General features: G+C 35.4%; 1 protein-coding gene across 2 annotated transcripts; it reads left to right on the forward strand.

The window, feature by feature from the left end:
• Positions 1–2,747: 2,747 nt before the first annotated feature.
• Positions 2,748–19,001, forward strand: LOC131150959 (uncharacterized). Of its 2 annotated transcripts, none has more exons than XM_058102071.1 (5): positions 2,748–3,118; positions 4,137–5,122; positions 6,295–6,609; positions 8,202–8,293; positions 17,739–19,001. In XM_058102071.1, the coding sequence occupies exons 2-5, from the start codon at positions 4,163–4,165 to the stop codon at positions 18,610–18,612; spliced, it is 2,241 nt and encodes a 746-aa protein (XP_057958054.1). In that variant the 5' UTR covers positions 2,748–3,118; positions 4,137–4,162; the 3' UTR covers positions 18,613–19,001. The 2 variants fall into 2 exon arrangements, with proteins under 2 accessions (XP_057958054.1, XP_057958053.1); XM_058102070.1 differs by having other exon boundaries at positions 2,951–3,758.
• The last annotated feature ends 1,772 nt before the right edge of the window (positions 19,002–20,773 follow it).

The raw sequence follows: 20,773 nt of genomic DNA on the forward strand, positions 1-20,773 counted from the left end.
AACATTGTGGCTGCACTATACTTCCTCTAGTAGTTTCGGTATAGAGCTTTCACTGTAATCATTTATCATTTATCATTTATGTGGTCCGTACACTACCGTACCATTTATCATTTCATTATTTGTAGATTCTTTTTAACAATTCCAGTAAAATCAACATAATACTATACATTTCTAGTACAACATCATAAAAATTACCATAGACTTCATAACATAAATTAATCTCATGCCACACGATTTGGATATTAATTCATACTTTCATAAATTAACCAGAGTAAAGGATATCATAATATATTTGTATATTCTGCTGAAAATATGGGTATGATCATCTCCCCATTTTAATTCAATAAAGATATATTTCTAATGAAAATGGAAATAATCAACCCTATTCACTTTATATTTTTCCAAAATACCAGTATAATACCAAAACCCTCATTTCATATACCCGTTTCATTATGAAAATCATTCATAGTATTCCTGTAATCACACACTCCATTTTAAATGGTTTAGTTTCCAAAATAACATGATATAATCTATTCCCTTTGCTTTTACTTAACTTTAACCAGTTGGATTTTGAAATACAACTATCATAATAATTATATATTCATATACTGTAGTTTAATTGGTTCATTTTCAGAATAAAAGCTAACATAATCTATTCCCTTTACCTGTTCTTGAAAATATGTTTGAAACTTTCGGAAAACAAAATCCTAGCTTTCGGAAACTTGTCGCGAAGAGAAATCTAGCAAGCCGAGAGAGGAGAGAAATGATTGAAGGGCGAGAGCGGACTCTGGATGGCCTTAGGAGAAAGAGAGACACATGAGGGATGAGAGAGAGAGAGAGAGAGAGAGAGAGAATTCCAGAACCCTAGCTTTAGAGAGAGAGAGAGACAATTCCATAACCCTAGCTTTAGAGAGAGAGAGAGAGAGAGAATATGAAATTTCTAAAAAGAAATAACCTAACTTTTATTTATAAGCAAGCTACCTCGCACAAAATTGTCGACGGTTTTCTTGAAACAGTCGACAGTTTGGCCTTGTGATCTAGTTTACACGCTCTTGATAGTTGTAACCGTCGACATTTTCTTGAAATTTTTGGAACCGTCAACGGTTTGGTCTTGTCAAATCATACCCTTATGAAACCGTCAACGGTTTTACTGAAACTCCTCAAACCGTCCATGGTTTGGCCTATTCCAAGCCCATTTCTTTTTTGTTTTCTTTCATTTTTCTTTTCATTTATTTATCCTTTCTTTTATATACTTTTCTTTTATTTCTTGAGTTCGTGTCCCTACAAAAAAAAGCCTTAATGCATTATAAAAGTTTTTTAGTATTCACGCAAATAAGGTAAGAAAAGATGAAATATGTGTGTTATGAGGTAGTTATAAGTTACTTTCTTTAATTTGAAGCATACTCATGCACACAACTTAAAAAATATATGAGATTAAGTAGAAATCACTCGAATGAGTATACAATTACTATTACATTGTTCTATATATTTTTTTAAAAGAAATTAATATGATAGTTTTTAATTTTTATTTTATTCAAATTATTTTGAAATAGTCCTCCTCTTTTAACGAATTTATGATTAAAAAAAAATTTTCACTTGATCATGGATTAATACATTAATAAAAATTTTATAACTAAGTAAATAAATATATATTTTAATTATTTTATGCATACAATCTTTTTCATTACTAGTGAAAATTGATAATTTTTTTTTGTCAAATGATGTTATTTTTACTCATACGGCTATTGTCCTTTATTCCTAGACTATTACTTTTGAAAAAAAAAAGTATCTATTTTAATTAATATTTTAAAAAATCAAATATTTTATTGATTTTTTATCTAAGTAAATTAAACGGCCATCTAAGTTTAAAATATAAATAAAATAGAATTTTAAATTTTAAAATAAATCATTTTAAAAAATTACTGTTTATCACTTTTAATTGTTATGCGCAATAAAATTATTCTTAAAAAACACATAATAAAATTTAAAAACATAATAATTAAATTAAAAATTATAATAATTTTTAATTTTATAATAATTTATAATATACTTTTTTACATGTTTATCATTTTAATCATATTCTTTAATTGTGATGAATTCTATTAATTTTTAATCTGTTTTAATTTTAAAAATATTTAACTATCGTTAATTTATAGTTTTAATTTGTTTTTAATTTTCATAACTTTTATAATAACATCAATTGACCCTACTCTTTTAACCAAAATATAACATAATTCTTAATCGTTAAACTTAAAAAATAAACATTCATTTAATGGACAAAATCTTAAAAATAAAAAAATTTAACCCTTTAAGCTGCATAATAGTTCTAATCTAAAATCCAAATCAAAGCATAAAAAGAAAAAAAAAAAAAAGAGAGAGAGAAAGTTTTGGCTTTTTATAATAATAATAATAATTTATAAGCTCTGAGTCAGGAATGTGTTAAATGTACAAACAGTTATCAGTGAATTAAACAGCAGGTTTATAAATTTAAAAGGCTTAACATTAAAAGTAAGATCATGAAAATTAAAGTGCAATAAGAGACTTGTTGCAATTTACATTTATAATTCACTTTTTGAGAGCCGAAAAAATGCTTTCAAGAAATGGCAAGTTGGAATTTGATTTAATGAAAATTAAAATGCAATCAGAGACTGTCGTCTAAATACATGTTTCACTTTTTGAGAGCAAAAAAATTGCTTTCAGGAAATTACTAGTTGGGAATTGGGATTTGATTTCACAGGGGATGAGAAGGAAGTTCTACCGCCAGTAATGGCAGGGGAGGGGCCGTCGCAGTTGCAGGCAGGCGGCAGCCGACACTCCATTTCCCTGCACATGCACCCATTTGCATTTTCCTTTTAATTTAATTCATTAAAATAATGTGAATTTTCGCAAAAACCCTCCACCTTACGTAGAATCTCCATAAATACAAATAAACAAACAGCTTAACAATAAACTTTTGTTCGCTGTAAAGATTCTTTCCCCAGTTTTTGCAATCACCTCAACCCATTTGCTGTGATTTCCGGTTGCTTGCTTCATTCATTGGCACAGCATCCAAACTCTTCCTCGTCTCTCTCTCTCTCTCTCTCTCGCAGTACTGCGTGTTCTGAGATCATTACCAGAGGTGGGTCAGTGTTCCATCTATTCTTTACCTGTATCTGTGTCAGCTTATGAGTTCTGACACCTCGGTGTATCACCAAGAAGCATGGCGCCAATTTTTTCTCTCACCTTTATTGATTTTTGCAGATTCATCTCTTCTCAGCCCTCTTCTTCTTTTTCTTCTTCTGAAGAGCACCTCTATTAGAAGCTGGTCCTCTGCCCCTTGGATTTTGCTTAGCGATCAATCAACGCTTCCTCTGTCTTGGAATCCACAATTTGTAGTTTTTCCCATCTGGGTTTTGCCTAAGATTGCTGCTTCATATCCGTATTTTTTGTCGAATGCCGGAAATTTGCTGAAGGGTGTCCTGTTTGATTCTCAAATTTCCACACCCTGAGTGCCAAAAGCTCGAACCTTTTAGTCTGATTCCTGAACGATTTGCTCTTTTCCTGTTTCTTGTTGTACCAATGATTTAACCTTTTATTGAGAACATATCTCAGCTGGGTTTAAAGCGTAATCCCTTTATCTCCCTCTGCACAAACTGTCAAATATTGTATTTTTTTCGGATCTGAGCATTGTTGAATTTCCTGATTTTTTTATTCTCCTCCATCAATCACAATCCGGGTACTCAACCTACCGATTGATGCCTCCTCTCTCTTCTCAGTCGGTGAGTGTGTCTTCTTTTTGATTTGTTTAAGCTTTTTCCCCCTTTTCCTTTGCGCGCCATTCTTTATATCAAAGCTTAGAAAGCTCTTAGGATGACTAGTTGAGTGTTGCATTTATTTCTGTTTCGTTCGTTTTGCTTGATTAATGCTGTTTTTGAAATCTATTGTTCGAAATGGGAGCCTTATTCCTCTCGCTGCAACCGTTCAAATACTCCTAGATTTCCTTTTAATCTGGGGTTTTGAGAAAAACGCTTCAGTTGCAACAATTTAGGCGAGATCTGTTGAGTTCCAACAGTTAATATTGCTTTCTCTTGCTGGGTTATCCGAGAAATTTTCCATGTTGCAAGAGATAATCTTGCTTTCTCCTCGTGGGTTTTCAGAGTAATGCATATTGAAGGTCTCAAGGATGGCCGCTCTTGTTCCTGGCGTTCTTCTGAAGCTTCTGCAGCACATGAACACAGATGTAAAGATTGCTGGTGAGTATCGGTCGTCTCTATTGCAAGTTGTGAGTATAGTTCCTGCACTAGCAGGTGGTGATCTTTTCCCAAATCAGGGGTTTTACCTTAAGGTATCAGATTCTTCTCACGCCACTTATGTCTCTCTACCTGATGAGCATGATGATCTCATTCTTAGTGATAAGATTCAATTGGGTCAGTTCATACATGTCGAGCGGGTCGAAGCAGCCTCCCCTGTCCCAATTCTCCGCGGGGTGAGGCCCGTCCCGGGCCGACATGCCTGTGTTGGAACCCCGGAGGATCTTGTTGCCACACATTCTCTTGGGTTCCTTGAAAATTCTTCTTCAAGATCAAAAACAGCGGAGAATGCAAAATCCACTTCAAGTTCAAAGGCATTGAGCAATAATCTTGCTGGGGCAAAGAAGGAGAAATCTGTTTCAGCAAAACTTAATGGTAGTAGTTCTAAGGACGAACAACTGGATAAGAATCTGGCATTGCTTGGTAGATCAAAGTCTCAATCGTCAAAACTGACTGTGAATGTAGTAGAGAAGAAAGAATCTTTAATGAAAGCAAAGTCTTCGAGTACACGGTCAATCCCTTCATCTCCGACAAGTTGCTATTCGTTGCCCACTTCTTTTGAAAAATTTGCAAGTGGGATCAAGCAGCAGGCAAAGATCAAAGGATTGGATAAGACAACACCTAAATTGGGATTGCCTGCTGCTGTTCGTTCGGTGAGTCCGAGTTCTAAGAGGGTGCTGGTGGGCGCCTCAATCAAAAATTTGGTTCAGGGGATTGATTTTGGGGCTAAAGCTTTGAGAAAGAGCTGGGAAGGGAATATGGAGGTAAAGAATAAAGGAACTTCAAAATTGAGGGCTGAGAAGCATGAGAAGCCGGAAGCTCGGAGTTTTTTAGTAAGTTGTACTGTTTCTGTGGCCTTTTAGATGTCTTTAATCTCCAGTTTTATAAATAGATGAATAAAGGAACTGAAGTGGTTCTTGTTGAATTGTATCCAAGTTAGCCTAACTTCAGCTAGTTTTCAAAATTTTAGATTATGGGTGGGTGAGAATAGGCGTTCCCTTTATCTGTCTTTGGCTTATGTTGTTATAGCTCAGCTTTTTCTTGTGAAATTTGTTTATTGGGCGGGTTTCTCTTGGTGAATTTATCCCTTATGTCTGGACTTTGCTTCATCTCTTCTTAGGTCTTAATTTTGTTAAGTTTCTCACTTGTTACTGCAGATTTCCTCTTGGCGACTTTATCTCTTATGTCTGGATTTTTTTGTCTCTTCTCATTTCATAATTTTGCTCTATTGCTTTATCCCCTTCTTTTGTCTTAGTTTTGCATAAGGTTTCTCGTTGAATTTTTTTTCAGCTCTTGGAAGAGGAATTTGTTTTACATCGTCCTGAGTTTCTGCTTAGAACCAGTGTTTTAAACGGCTCAACTGAGGCTCGCCTTAAGGCAATGCATGCCTAAAATGCCTTAAGGCTCAATCTAAAATACCAAATTCCAAAAAGGCTAAAGCATTACATGTTTAGGCTTAAGCATTTTCACAGAAGACATGCCTCTTGTGCCTTTTTAGTTGAGGCTTATGCATTTTGGGTGTGTAATTCTCATGTTAGAATTGGTTAAAAAATTTTAACTACATATTTGTATAAAAGGAATGTCATAATATGAGTTGATTTCTAAAACTCTTGAACCTCAACCTTTCCCAAAGAACTGAGAGTTGAATTTTATATCATGAAAATAGTTTGAACTTTGTAATAGTATAGCTATCTCTTGTCATGATTTATGTCATGTGTTCAAGTTAGAAATTTTTGAATGGACGACAAGAAGTTTGCAAAAGATATTTAATTTTTATTTTTTACATTATATTTGTGGTTTTCTTAAATGTTTCCTTACTTTTAGAATATGTATAATTTATTCACATATTTTTATCTTAAAGACAAATTCTCAAGCCCCAAAGTCTTAAGGCTTATGCCTCACCTCCTAAGGATTAAAATGCCTCGCCTTATGACTTTTCCTTTTAAAACATTGCTTAGAACAATGGAAAAAACTTTCTTTACCTAACTAAATTTTCTTTGCCCAGGTTCCTAGGAAAAATCAATCAACAAATGACAGGTTGCCGCCTAAAGAGGAGAATAAAGTTCAGTTACCTGCAAAGTCTTCCAAGGAGGAGATTAAGGTTCAGATGTCTTCAAAGAAAGTTACTGCAAATGGAACATTGGATGATCTCAGGAAGTCCAATAAGCAAAGAACTTCTGCTGGAAATAAATTATCAGGAGAGGTTGCTAATAGTGGATTCCCAGGAGACTTGGTCAAGATTTTCCCCACTAACAGGAGAATAACAGATGGAAGTGTTTCATGGGCTTCCCTCCCATCTTCTCTTGCAAAGCTTGGAAAGGTTGGCTTTATTAGGTCTTGGCAATGTCACTGGTTATTTAGATAATTCCTCGAACTTTCACTTACCTGTCAAATTGTGTTTGCCCAAAATTCTTTATTGCTTTTTCTCTCCATATATGGCGATATTGTGATGTTGAGAATTTCATTCAGCTTAACGGGTTATTTAGTATCACTGTGAAAAGCTATGCTAACAAAAACTAAAAACTAGTCGTGAAAACCAAATCCTGAATATTGGAAATTGATTTTGTTGTGCTCCTAAAATTGAAAACTCATTTGATAAAATACCTAGTTGAAAAAGAAAAGAATTTGAAACTAAAATAAAAATAAAATTAAAAGCACCGAGTGTGTTTTCTTGTTACTCCAGAGAACACTCTCTCTATCTCTTCTCCCTCTTCCCTCAATTGAGATTGTCCACTTTTCTGATACCACATTTCTGACCATCATATGCAACACCAGATCTCCAATGCTTCTAAATTGCCTTGACCATCAAAATTCTAAATTTTGGTGCAAGGGAAGCTGTAGGTACAGGGTTGGCTGAGGGCGGGTGGTTGCCGCTGGAATAAGGATGCTTTGATGGTTGATAATTGGCACACTTATGGTATGGCAGCAGAGGGGAGGGCTTGTGGTGGTGGCTGAAGGGTGAGGGCTTGTGGTGGTGCTGGCTGGGTGGTGGTTGTTGGTGGCAGATGCGAAGGAGGTTGCAATAATGGCAGAAGGGTGAGGGTCTGTGGTACTGTGGCGGTAGTGGGTGGTGGATGTCAGCAGGAAGATTAAGGGGCTCCGATGACGGTGAAGGTAAGGTTCTGCAATGGTAGTTTGTTAATGGCAGAAGAGGAGGGGCCTCCTTCAATGGTTGGATAGCTTTGGGCAAGGGTCTATGGGGAAGAGGAATGGGTAGCGGCGACTTTTAGACATGACTTTTTCATTTCAGATGGTTCGACAATTATGCTTTTTTTTTTTTTTTAAATTTTCGCTATGCACGATGTGTGACTAGTTGGTCATGAGCTCGAGTCCAAGGAAACAGCCTCTCTGCGTAAAAGCAAGGGTAAGGCTATGTACATTGTGACAACTCACCCCCTATCCTTGCAAAGTGGAGAGCCTTGTCGCCCGGGGGCGCCAAATGCATGATGTGAACGACTGTGTTGCTTGACATGATTTTTGTACTGTGGAAATAAGAACACAAAATGCACAGCAGCAAGAATATCAAACAGCCTCATTAATGACAGGGATTTAGTGCTATCAAGTCAAACACAACACGTCTTTTAGATCGTAACTGCTTAGCAGGCCATCATTTTGATGTGTTAGATGTTCTACTTGTAGCTTGTGTTGGGGTGATTGATTGACTTTTTTTTTTCAAATTGCTAGGCGGCCTTTTCACATTCATCCAGAGGAAGTTTTACTAGTTGATTGTCTTGGCATATTCACAATTTTTTGGTTAAGAGCCATCCTCCTTGTATACTGTATGTTGTATTTTTTTTTTTATGCTCACTGAGTGTACTCTGGTAATGGGAGGATAATATGTGAACATAAAAGCTTTTTTTTTTTTTTCGGTCTATTTTTTATCATAAATATTCTTTCATCTGCATATTTCAGGAAGTTTTGAAGCATAGAGATGCTGCACAAGCAGCTGCAATAGAGGCAATGCAAGAGGCTTCTGCTACAGAGAGTTTGCTTCGATGTTTAAGGTACCGTTATGCAAAGAAAATCAATTTCCAAAATATGAATTTAATTCTTTTTTTTTTAATCATAGGATGTCTCTGCATTTATGATACTTTAAAGAATATTAGTTTACTTGGTGGTCACATTTGTAAAACTTTGACTAGTTGCTTCCATTTCTCAAATCTATGGGCTTGGGGTTTTGTTAAGTGGCATGTAAACTTCCAGGAATATGGCACACTATTAGGAAGTATGGAGTTGTAGGATGATGGCCTTCAATAAAAATAAATTTAGAATGAGATTGGGTCAAGAAGTTGGACTAGGGGTGAGCAAACGGTCGGTTCGGTTAAATTCGGGTAATTAACTGAATTAACCGAAAAATTCGGTTAAATAATACCATTAACCGAACCGACCGAATTGACGAAGGACACCGAACCGACCTCGACCGAATTGCCCATTCTTGTAATTCGGTTAACCGATTTTAACCGAAATCATTTAAAATTAATTGCTAGAAATATAATACAATTTTAAATTTTTTTTAAAACCAAATCCAACTTAATTAAATACCTTTTTTATTAATTTTATTAATGAAAATAATATTTTGCCACAGAACAAAGAATCCAAATAGGTTAATTAAACTCCTTAATGCACTTGCATAAGCAAAATTTATATTCATAAATTATGTTTAAAATCTATTTAATTAGTAATTTGGTTAATCGGTTAACCAAAATTTTTTTACCCTGAACCGAACCGAAACCAATTAACCGAAATTTTGTAAAATTATAACCGAACCAACCGAACCGGGATTTTTACCCGAACCGAACCGGCCAATTTCGGCCGGTTAATTCGGTTAATTCGGTTTTCACCGAATTATGCTCACCCCTAAGTTGGACTAGTACATGTGTTTTAGCAATGATCATCATTAAATAAAAATATATAAATTTGAAGGAACTAGTTGAGTTCAAGTCTTGTTCCTTATAATTTGTTTTTGATTTATTTTAATGAAGTTCCTGTTTACCAAAAAAAAACATAATAATTTTGACAATTTAGTTTTGGGAATTTTTTTGATAGGTTTAGCAACATAAAGATAGGCTTTCTATGTCATTTACTGTTGAGGTTGAGCCCTTAAATGGTCAATCTTTGATTCTTTAGGAAAAAAATTGGAATGTTCTTTCTCATAATGACTATAATGATATTGGGCCATTTAACTTTTTAGAATATTAGAACGTTTTATATTGGCTACATGAATATATGGGGATTGTTGAGTTCAACTCTTGCTCTATAGTTTGCCTTTGGTTCCCTCTTATTGAAGCTTTTTTTTTTTTTTTAATATTTATTAAAAATAAGGACAAAAGACACTTACCTCTCTTGAGGTTTGGCCAAAAGATAGGGTCTTCTCCTGAGGTTTCCAAAATTCCATTGACCTCCCCTAAGGTTTCAAAAATGACACAGACCTCCCTTGAGTTTTGTCAAAAAGATACAAATCTCTCCTCAAAAAAATTATTTTTTTGTAAAATACAAGGGGAGGTTTGTGTCTCCTTGGCAAATCTCAGGGGAGGTCTCTGGAATTTCTGAAACCTCAAGGGAGGTCTCAGGAGAGGTCAGTGTCTTTTTATCAAACATCATTTGGAAAATTTTTATAATAGGTTTAGAAAAATTAAGAAAGTCCTTAAACAGTATTTACTAATTACTACTGTGCCTTATGATATATGATGTCCGTAGAATAGAAAAAGTATCACCTAGATATAGTGATGTTATTACAGATTATGGGCATGTATGATATGGTTGTAACTAGCATTAGAGCATTTGAGGGCAGACAAGTTAGTTTTTTTTTAGAACATTAGAATGTGCTTTTAAAGATGCAAGGGGACTTTTTGAGTACAACCGTTGTTCCTATGCATTTTTCTTTTGACTTCTCTATTGAGGTTCCAGTTTACCCTAAAATTGTAATAATTTGGACAGATTATTATTATTACTTTTGATCACAGAACAAAGTGGCCATCTGCATAGATGCAAATTTGATCCCAAAGCAATCAAACTATATACATTCAAGTTGACAGCTTGCTCCAAGCTGACACTTACCACTAGGCTAGCTTATAAAGGGTACTAATTTTGACAATTTAGTTTTGTGAACTTTTTATTGTAGGTTTAGCAAAGCATGGCCTTAAGTTGTATTACAATTTGGCTCTTTGATGGATGGATAATGTTTTCATGCCTGCAAGGGGTGGTGGAGAAGAAGTGTCACCTAGATAAAATAATGCGATAAAGGTAGTTATTAGCATGAAAGCAGTTAAGAGGGGAGATTAGTTGATCTTTTTAGAAAATGAGACTGCAACCAAGAATCAGCATTGATGCCCTTTTTTTTCGTTGATTGTAAATCAAACCAAGTGACATCTTAAGGATGAGAGTCATGGCACTGAATGTTAACATGTGATGAATCCTCAGTTGACAAAGAGCACGGTACAGGGTTTTTCTGTAGCCTTGACATATTGAATGATGAAGTCTAAAATTGTGATAAGCTGGAGCAGAACTTTACTGAAGTTCAGTTTGAAATGGGAAATTGCTGAGAATTGATAGCTCTAGTTTACTTGAGCATGATTATTTTGTTCTATTGGATTCATTGACATAGCAAACAAAAGAACTAGGGGATGCTGGTTGGGGATATTTTGAAAGGATTTAAAAGAGAAATTGGATGGGGATAAATTAATTAATAACTGCTGCTAATCTTTTGACTGCCAAATACCTGTTAAATTAAATGAAATAAAAAAATATATATAGATAGATGCAAGGCCAAACATGCTTTATGCTTTATAACATGGTTACAAGGCCAAACATGTTTTATGCTTTAGTTTGCTAAGCAAGGAACATTCCATTAATATGGTAGCTGAAATGAGGATGGAGGGGTGGTGAAATGAAGAGCTATGATATGAAAATGAATGTGTTTGGGAGCAGTTTTACTTGTCATCAGTTGAGACGGATAAAATAATTTAAGCTCATGTGGTCATATGCAACGAAAACCTAATAATTACATAAATAAGGTAGATTGATTGTTGGTCATGTGAAGCCTGGCTGTCCCGATAAGATAAATTTTTGGAAGGAAAATTGCATATGCATCTGCATGTTATCGTGTGAGTTTTTTTTTCCTGCCTAAATACATGCAAATAGGTGGTGCAACGTACAAAAGGAATTATGTTTTTAAAAATTTTTATTATATTTTCGTTTTCTTAACTGAGGGTAATATTATTGGGACATATTCTTTGGACCCTTGGATATTTTTATATGAGGAAGCTGTATTTTAGTTTATTTAGGATTTTAGTTTCCCAAGCATTTTAAGCCTATAAGAGGTCCCTTAATATTATATTTAGGGCAAGTTTGATTGGAATTGATTTTTATTTTTTCTTTGGTCTTGCATCAGTAGGACATGAGAACTTTAATGTAATTGAAAATTATATTTGGCATTGCATATTTGACCAACTATTTTTCCTTGGGAGGACAAAAGTTGGTTCAACCGCAGTTGCTTGCTGTATTTGTGAATTGGAAGAATGGTTGTAAGCATGGTTTATTAGTTTAAAAATAAGAGCAGCCCAGTGCATACAGCTCCCACAAAGGGGTGGGCCACAATGGGTCTATAGTATGCAGCCTTACAATGCATTTTTTTTTGCAAGAGTCTGTTCCTTGCATTTGCCAAACTTGAAGGATGAAGGTCATAGAGTGGAGAGTCACTTGTAGAGTATCTTGTGACCATCAAACGCCTATTAACACATTAGATGGTGGAAAAATTTTATAAGATTACCCTTGCTTTGAACATGCTTTGTGGTTTATATGTTGGACAAGAAAAATTAGAGAGCTAAAATGAGAATGTTGAGGGCGTTAGATGTTTGGTTGGCAAAACTAAGATGACAGCAACTAGAACTTGGCTTTAAGGCCCACTGGTCGGGTTGGCTGCATGAATCTTTTTTGGCCAATCAACAAGATCTTAGGCAATGTTCTTAGACAAATGGAGCGCTGTTAAACTTGTAGTCACTATCTCATTCCAAGTTATTCTAGATCTACCTATCTCTTCTACTGCTTACGACCTCATTGGTGCATTAGTTGGCTTACATTGTAAGTGCACATACCATCTCAGCCACCCCTTACTCCTATTTTGTGCAGGTTCTGTGCTGGACTTACCAAGGATGTGTAAGTTCTACCACTCATCTACCTTATCATTCTCATTTCTGGAACTTTTTCTTATTGGATATGTTGTTACTAGGTGCCCATTCTGATTCATATAGCATATCTAGTGTTATAGCCATCCTATAGATCTTTCCTTTAATTTTAAGGGTATTTTACAATAACAAAACACTCCCAAAGCACTTTTCATTTGAACCAACTTGCTTGAAATTCTATTTGTTACATCTTCAATTTCTCCTTTTGTATAATAGATCCAAGGGATAGGAATCTACTAATGCTGTTAATTTCTTGACTATCAAGTTAAATCTTTTCTCTGATATTCCTTCTATGACTAAAATTACATTTCATATATTCTAAATTATTTCTGCTTACCTATCATCTAGATTCTAAATCTTCTCTCCATAATTCTAATTTAGGTTTTACTCCACCTCTAGTTTCATCAATTAAGATTACATCTTCAAACAACATACACCATGGAAACCTCATTTTGGATATTCCTAGTAACTTTCATCCATCACTAATGCAAAAATATAAGGACTTAGAGCAGACCCTTGATGTACATCTATTGTAATTGGATACAGTCTCGCCTTTTGTCCTAACACAATAACTCTATGGTTACCTATCCTAATGACATCAATATACTTGTTACATGCTTCTTTTTTTCTTTTTTCTTTTCTTAAAACCCACCCTAGGTATCCTATAATAGGCTCTCTCTAGGTCAATAAAAACCATGTGCAAACCTGTCTTCCTTTTCCTGGACTTTTTCATTAATCTTCTTAGTAGATATACATAATTTTTGTTGTTTATTTCTAATCATGAAACCAAACTGATTTCTGATAGTCTTGTTCAATCACCCTTTCCCAAAGTACAAAAGTGGATCATTTTTCAGAAGCTAAAGATGGCGCAATCTGAGAAGAATAGAAGAGGGAGCCTTTTATGATGGCTAGCCATGGGATGGGAGATGGGAGAGGGAAAAACAGATGGTGCAGCAAAGATGGAAGATAAGGCAACATGAGAGGAGAAAAGTAGAGGACAGTGGAAGCAATAATGCCCAGAATGTTGGGAAATTTTTAACTTGCCAACTTCATCCACATTCATTCAACCAGTCCATCTTGTTCCAATGTAATGATCAATGATGAACTTCTTGAGAAACCAACTTGAGATGACACAATCACATATGGAACCTAGTCAAAAAGATTTTCAGTGATGATTGATCTCAAAGGAATTAGGAAGAAACAAATTACCCTTATGCTCACACTGCGAATGATCGCTAAAGAGATCTTCTTTATTAAGTTTCTTGATTTGTTTTGGACCATGAGAATTGCCATTATCTACTATATAGATTGGATTGAATTTGGCTTTGACAATTACATCATATGGACTTTCCAGCTCTTCATAGTAGCTAGGTGGTTCAGTCCAATAAACTAAGATTTCCTGTAGATTTTCCATTTAAAATCAATGGCCAGACTAAATCCTCCTCAGCCTCCTGGCTCAAACCACTCAAATATCTAGAAGATGAACAACTGTGAGATTCATGTTCTGCAGCACGAAGGAAAGGACTGGCGTCATCATCATCGGTACTAGAAGAATTTTGTTCAGAACCATCATCATTATTCTTCATGATTTTCATAATGATGAAGGTGTTGCTCGAGGTGTTCAACTCCAAATCACAGATGTCTCTCTTAAGTCTAAACCCCATAAAAACTATGGCCCCAAACCTTAACTTACACTCTGATATCACTTGATAAGTGCAGAATAAAATTCACACATGCTGAATCGATATTCAGCTATCACTCCTTAGGATACCCAAAATTACCACTTCCACAGAATGGAGTCCTCCAAAGGGATACAGAACCAATAGTCAAAGCTGGAAATCATAAATTCATTAACTTACTTCAACATACATGAACAGAAGCCACATATATGGATATACTTGGTACAACTGCTGAAATATTATTGGCTGTTTCACTATTTTTGTCACATTAATTGTTTTTCTGATTGGTCATATTGGTATTTGATTTATGCTTCATTTTATGTTTATTTTCTTCTTTCTCAAAAGGAAATATTTTTAACTTACTTCCACATACATGAACAGAAGCCACATATATGGATATACTTGGTACAACTGCTGAAATATTATTGGCTGTTTCACCATTTTTGTCACATTAATTGTTTTTCTGATTGGTCATATTAGTTTTTGATTTATGCTTCATTTTATGTTTATTTTCTTCTTTCTCAGAAGGAAATGGTTTGTGTTTGACTCTGAAAAAAATTCAGAAACAGGATTCAACTTGTTTAAGGTCATATCAATTGTTTTTTTGATTGGCCACATTAGTTGTTGATTTATGGTGCATTTGTTTTTATTTCCTCCTTTCTAGAAAGGAAATGTTTTGAGTTCTCTCTGAAAAGAAGTTCTGAAGTTGGGTTCAACTTGTTTAAGATTCAAGTTGAACTTTGGAATAATATTGTTTGCACAAATATGTAGTCTATTTAGTCCATTTAAAACTGAAGGATTTATAGTGTTGAGAAGGAACAAGTGAGAATTTAACCTAGATTATCACATTTCAGTGTTATTGAGCATTTTGCTTGAAAGCAGCTTTTATTGCTATTTCTAGCATGAATTTTTCTGTTTGGGGGTTTAAAACAAAATTTTGTTTTGACACTCCATATGTTCAATTCGTCATTGCTGTCAGGCCCCTGGCAGGCAGCAGCTCGGCTCCCCTATTCCAACTTTTTTGTTGATTCTGAGGAGAGGCACACTGATTGTTATAGTTTACACTTGTGCACAGTATTACTATCAACTCTACCTCTAATAACTTATGTGTGTGTGTGTGAGTGTGTGTGTGTATAAATATATATATTTAACATCAGGAGTCATTTTTAATCCCAATTACTTTTTGAACCCACCTGGGCCTTGGTGTGATCCCAATATCATCTTGGGTTTGTCTTTCTCCTCCCAAGGCATTGCCTCCATTGTAACAGGGAAAAAAAAAAAAAAACTCAATTATTTTTTCTGTCAGACAATAATAACAAAATGCCTTTAGGTTGTATTAAACTTGATTTTATTATATCTTTTGGCTGGCTCAAATTTGTTTTCCTCAGCTGGCCTTCTCATCAATATGGCAATCAAATCACTTTTCCCTATTTTATCGTTTCTTAATAGAAGGGGAAAAGAGGAAGAAAAAGTGTTTGCATTGTTTATGAGTTAAGGTATTTCATATGAAGCCCTGTCACACTACTCACTCACAGCAGTGTTTCTGTTGACAAATGTTGGAAAAAAATTAATGCTTCTGTTTAACTATTATGACTTGATAAAAATCTTTCAGGTTGTGTTTGGGAGCATTGATTTTGAGCACCCAATTTGGATTTTTGTAGATTTGGAAGAAACTTAACATAATTTTATTCCATGTTTTGTCCAAAACTTCACAAATCCAAATCCAAGGCAACTCCATGCTCCCAAACACAGGGTTAATGAATTTCTTATTGTTTGAAGACAAAATGTGAATTAATGACTCATTTCAGTAATTGAATATGGCCCAATTAGTGATTTCCAGTTATTTCATCTCCAAATAAAGTTCTGCATTTGCCAACATTTTTTGGCTGCTGTTTCTTGATTTTGTAAGCCAGCTTTCTTAATAAAAAAAATAGCTGTGAATTAGGAAATATGTGGATACAAAAGAGGATTTGGTGTGATTATGTGAGGTTTTTTTTTTTAATTAAAAGAAAGAAACTTAGATTGCGAAGGGGCAAAAAAAATTAGGAAAAGAAGGGAGTCCAATATCTTATTTCTACTGGATTACTGGAAAACAAGGATGGTTGTACTTGGAAGCAAAAGTGAAAATAAGTAGTAGTCAGAAGAGGAGCAAAGTCAGATTCTGGAAACTCAAGGACCACGTGTGTTGCCAGCACCACGTTGGTCCCAGGTGCCTTCGTGCGGACTTCCCAGCCATCATAGTTGGTGGGTTGGCAGAATGGAGGGTGAGGAACTTGATGGTCCCTGTGTTATGACCTGAAAACTCTGGTAATGATGGGTTCCAAGAGTGGCTGCTGCTGGAGTTGTTGGCATCATGTGATGGAGTTTGGTTGGTTGGCTTCAAGATTTTGGGGATGGCCTGATTAGAATCTTCTGATAGTGATGCTCTGACAGTGGTGCAATGAGAAAGTAATGGTGAGATGGTGTCTGAAAAGAATAGTATACTCTGTGATTGTCTCTCACTTCCTCTTGTTCATAATAAGAGTTGCTGATGAATAGTTAAATTGCACGGTAGTGTTGTCCAGTTGATCTTCTGTTTGTCCTTGCAAAATTTCTGAAAGGTGGTTGTTGGATTAGCAAAAACAAGGCCAAGACGGAAGGAGAAATAAAAGGCATGGATTATTAAAGGAGAAAAATAAATGGTGCATAGTGTTTTAGTATCAATTGATGTAAAGAAGAGAGGGATAGAAGAAGAGAAGATGAATGTAGGAGAGAAAAAAATATTTTGGGTATATTCAAATTCAATTCATTTCAAAAAACCTCTAAGATACACCAATATACTAATTTCTAAGAAAGACTAAAAAAAACGAAATTACAAATAAACCCATGCTAATTAAATAAAACGCCTATGTTTTGAATTGGCCTCCGAGGAGGGTCAAATTAATCTATCTAATGTTCAGCTTTCTGCCCAGCATCTGTTATTGTCACTACTCATGGGTTGACAATACAATACAACTAAGATTGACATGTAGTTCATAACTCTTGCAGTACACAAAAAGGCTTTTCAATTCTCAAATATACTAGTGCAAATAGAAGAATGATTGTTTTATTGTCCTCAACTTGCAGCCACAGCAGTAGCTAAAACAAAAATTCTATGCATAAGCACCGTTGGGCACTAACTTGGTATGAAGATCTTTTAGGCATTGGAACTGTGGGAATATGGTACTTAGCAGAAATTAGGTAGGGTATTTTAAAAATAGTAGAATGATTTTGATGGACCTGGAACAAATTCACGTGAGAATGAAACAAAATTAGGTGCCTCTTTATGCATCTTTGTGCAAAAAGAGGCATATGTTGCCACTTAATTGTGTTCAAGCAGTTTTGTTATCCTTGGATTGGCATGCGATATCCATGGGATGTTGAATTATGAGGGTTTAATTGGAGTTCCATTGGCTCAATAAAGAAGTTGAAAATCTAGAACCTTTTGACAATCCAATTATCATTCCATCTGTTCTGGCAGAAGCTCATTCCTTCTTGACTATCCATGTCCCTGTGTGAGTTAATATTCCACGTCTTTGTGTTGAATTATATATTTTTTATTCTTGCAGCCTTTATGCAGATCTATGTTCCTCTGCAAAGGAAGATAATCCACAGCCTGCAGTGGAGCAGTTCTTGACCCTTCATGCCAGCTTGAATAGTGCTCTCTTAACTGCCGATTCTCTATCTAAAACAGTTCCAGTTTATTCATCTCCAGATCATGAGGGAGGCCCTTCTGAAGAAGCACTAAAGGTCTCATCAGATAGACGAAAACAAGCTGCTTATTGGGTCCATGCTGCACTAGCCACGAGTCTGTCATCCTTCACTGTATTTGGCAAACAGCCTGTCTCAACTGCGGGCGCAGTTTCAACTCCAGCTCAAGGTCAAAAGAGCATTCCTGGAAAAAATCAACCCATATTAGTCCTTGAAAATTCCACCAAGAATGGATCGACGAAAACCCAACCTAAAACACGGCAGACAGTTGTCTCTAAGCCCGTTGTGCCTGGTACTCCGCGGCGAGTAGGGGATGGGCTCGCCATGAGTCAGAAGTCACGAGCTCCACACCCATTAGAGTGGATTAGAGGAAGTGGTCTTGATGAGGCAGTTGACTTGGCTGAAACTTTACTGATGGAGTCTCAGGACTGGTTCTTGGGATTTGTGGAGAGGTTCTTGGATGCTGATACCGATGCATCGGCTTTGTCGGATAATGGCCAAATAGCAAGCATGTTGACTCAGCTCAAGAGTGTTAATGACTGGTTAGACAAGATTGGATCAAGCAAGGATGAAGGAGAAACACCTCGCATTTCAGCTGAAACAATCGACAGGCTGAGGAAAAAGATTTATGAGTATCTTCTTACACACGTTGAATCTGCTGCTGCTGCACTTGGTGGAGGATCACAATCTTTACCAATAAGTGAAGCAACAGAAGCAAAGGTGAGACGATGACTTTGGCTAATCTGCATTCTGGAATCCCAAGTTCCAGTTTAAGAAATTTGGATGTGCAGTACAGAAACATGGTGTTGGCCACTTAACTGCCAAGTGGTTACAGTGAGCTGGCTCTTCTAATTTATGTACATATATCCTAAATGGGTCTGACTGATCTGAGGTATAGGTTGTCATTATTGATTAATGATTATGAAGAAAAGCGTTCGATGGTTGGATACCAGGAAAACGAAAAAGAGAGAAGCATCTGATTTGAAGGTGAATGATGTCTTTTTAATTTTTTTTTTTCCTCTTGGAATTTGTTTATTGAAACTACACAAATTAAAGCAGTTCTGAAAAGGGAAGATTGTCGTTTTCTTCTTTTCTCATAGTGATTTGGTTTCTATCCATCATCATTGTCTTTTTCTCCTTTTCATCATGGTGATTTGGTTTCTATCCAGCATCAGGTCCTAATGTCTCCCATTGATCCTGACTTTATCCAGCATCAGGTGGTAATGCCTTTTTTTTTTTCACTCATCCTCGCAAGATTCTTCAACAGTAAATATGAATTTCACTTTTTATATGTTCAGCACCTAGGAGAAAAAGATTTCAACAGTAAATATGGAAAACAAATGCGTTGGAATCTTGCTGTTGGCTTTCCTACTCCTGTGCCAAATAGTTGTGAACTGCTCAGATTTATGAGTCTGTTTTTTGGGGAACAGAGCATATGATCACTTCAGGGGTAGGATTTTGGGCAGCTCTTAAATGGTGCGACTCATGATCTTTGCTTTTTCTTGTCTCGGGCCTTGAGGCTCTCCACTTTGCAGGGATAGGATTGTTACAGCACTCGCAACCTTACTCATTTTTTTGGATTAACAACAGTATTTTAGGCATTTTTTTGGTCTAGACTAATCTGTTGCAGCCAACACGATGAAGGTAAATCACAGATGTGCAGCGCAAGCAGCAGAAATCAAATCCGGACTATTGGGGTTACCAGCATGTTCTAAGGCTCGCCCTTACCACCCGGTCATATGCCCAGAGATACTTTACTTTTACTTTTATGCAATGAGGTTGTTTTCTTGGACTTGAATTCATAATCAATCAGTTATAAAGGAGTAACTTTACTATTCATTCAAATACTGTCCTTGCGTTGGAAAAAGGACCTGGGAAAAAAAAGTCTGCAGCTATGCTACAAATATATAGCATTAAGAAAATCTGCAAGAAAAAAAATTACATTTTTTTTTTTGCATTTTTAGGCTGTAATTGGTGTAGCTAGAGTTGGTGCTGATGATGGGATGACCTTATAGCAGACTCATACTTGTTGGAGTATGAATCAAATATTCTTCTCAGTATTCAAATTACAACTTAATAGAACACTCTACTAGTACAATGTTTGAGAAATTGAAGGATAAACAATTAAAGGATTTAGATAAATAGAATGGAAGAAAAATGAAAAATGAATGGGAGATTGTCTGCGAGTTTTTGTGATCAAAGTTTGGAATTGTATCAGAATAGGTAACCTTTTGTTCTATAAATCATTTTTGATGTTGTCTTCTAATTGACCAAAACAGATATATATTTTCAAGAAAAAATTGTGTAGAAAAAATACTAAAACATTTTTTGTGACACAATGTACTAAAATTAGGTCTTTTTTGTCGTAAATTTTAGAGTGGTACTTGCTTTTCACTGAATTCATGCAATTCTTTTTCACCATAAATTTCTAATTTATTCTCAGATGCGTTCCAAAAAAAAAAAAATTGAATAAAATAAATACATAGAAAATTAAATTGTTTAATTTAAAATTTTCTTCTATTTTATGGAAAGAATTTCTGCGTACCCTGTTCACTGGAGTTCACCAGCGGAGCAGCAATGGTGGAGCTTCAGCTTTCCAAGCTTCTCAAGCTTTCGCATTCGCTCCCACGTATTTGCTTCTTTCCGATTTTCTACGTTGAGTTGGAGTTCAATTGCTGTTTGGAATTGTTGAAAACTTTCTATTCTACAGAAATATAGAGTCCCAAATAGAAGGGAAAGTGGAAGATTCCATGGATTAATAAGGCGGGTACTATTCTAAACTCTAGCAATTGGAACTTGAAAAATATTGAGAATTGGAAAAAAATGGGAAAGATTTTTCTTTTTTATGTTTGGTTATTAAGAAAAGTTAAGAAAAAAATAAAAGATATAATAA

This window comes from Malania oleifera, chromosome 3, assembly GCF_029873635.1.
Source record: "Malania oleifera isolate guangnan ecotype guangnan chromosome 3, ASM2987363v1, whole genome shotgun sequence".
Lineage (NCBI taxonomy): Eukaryota > Viridiplantae > Streptophyta > Magnoliopsida > Santalales > Ximeniaceae > Malania > Malania oleifera.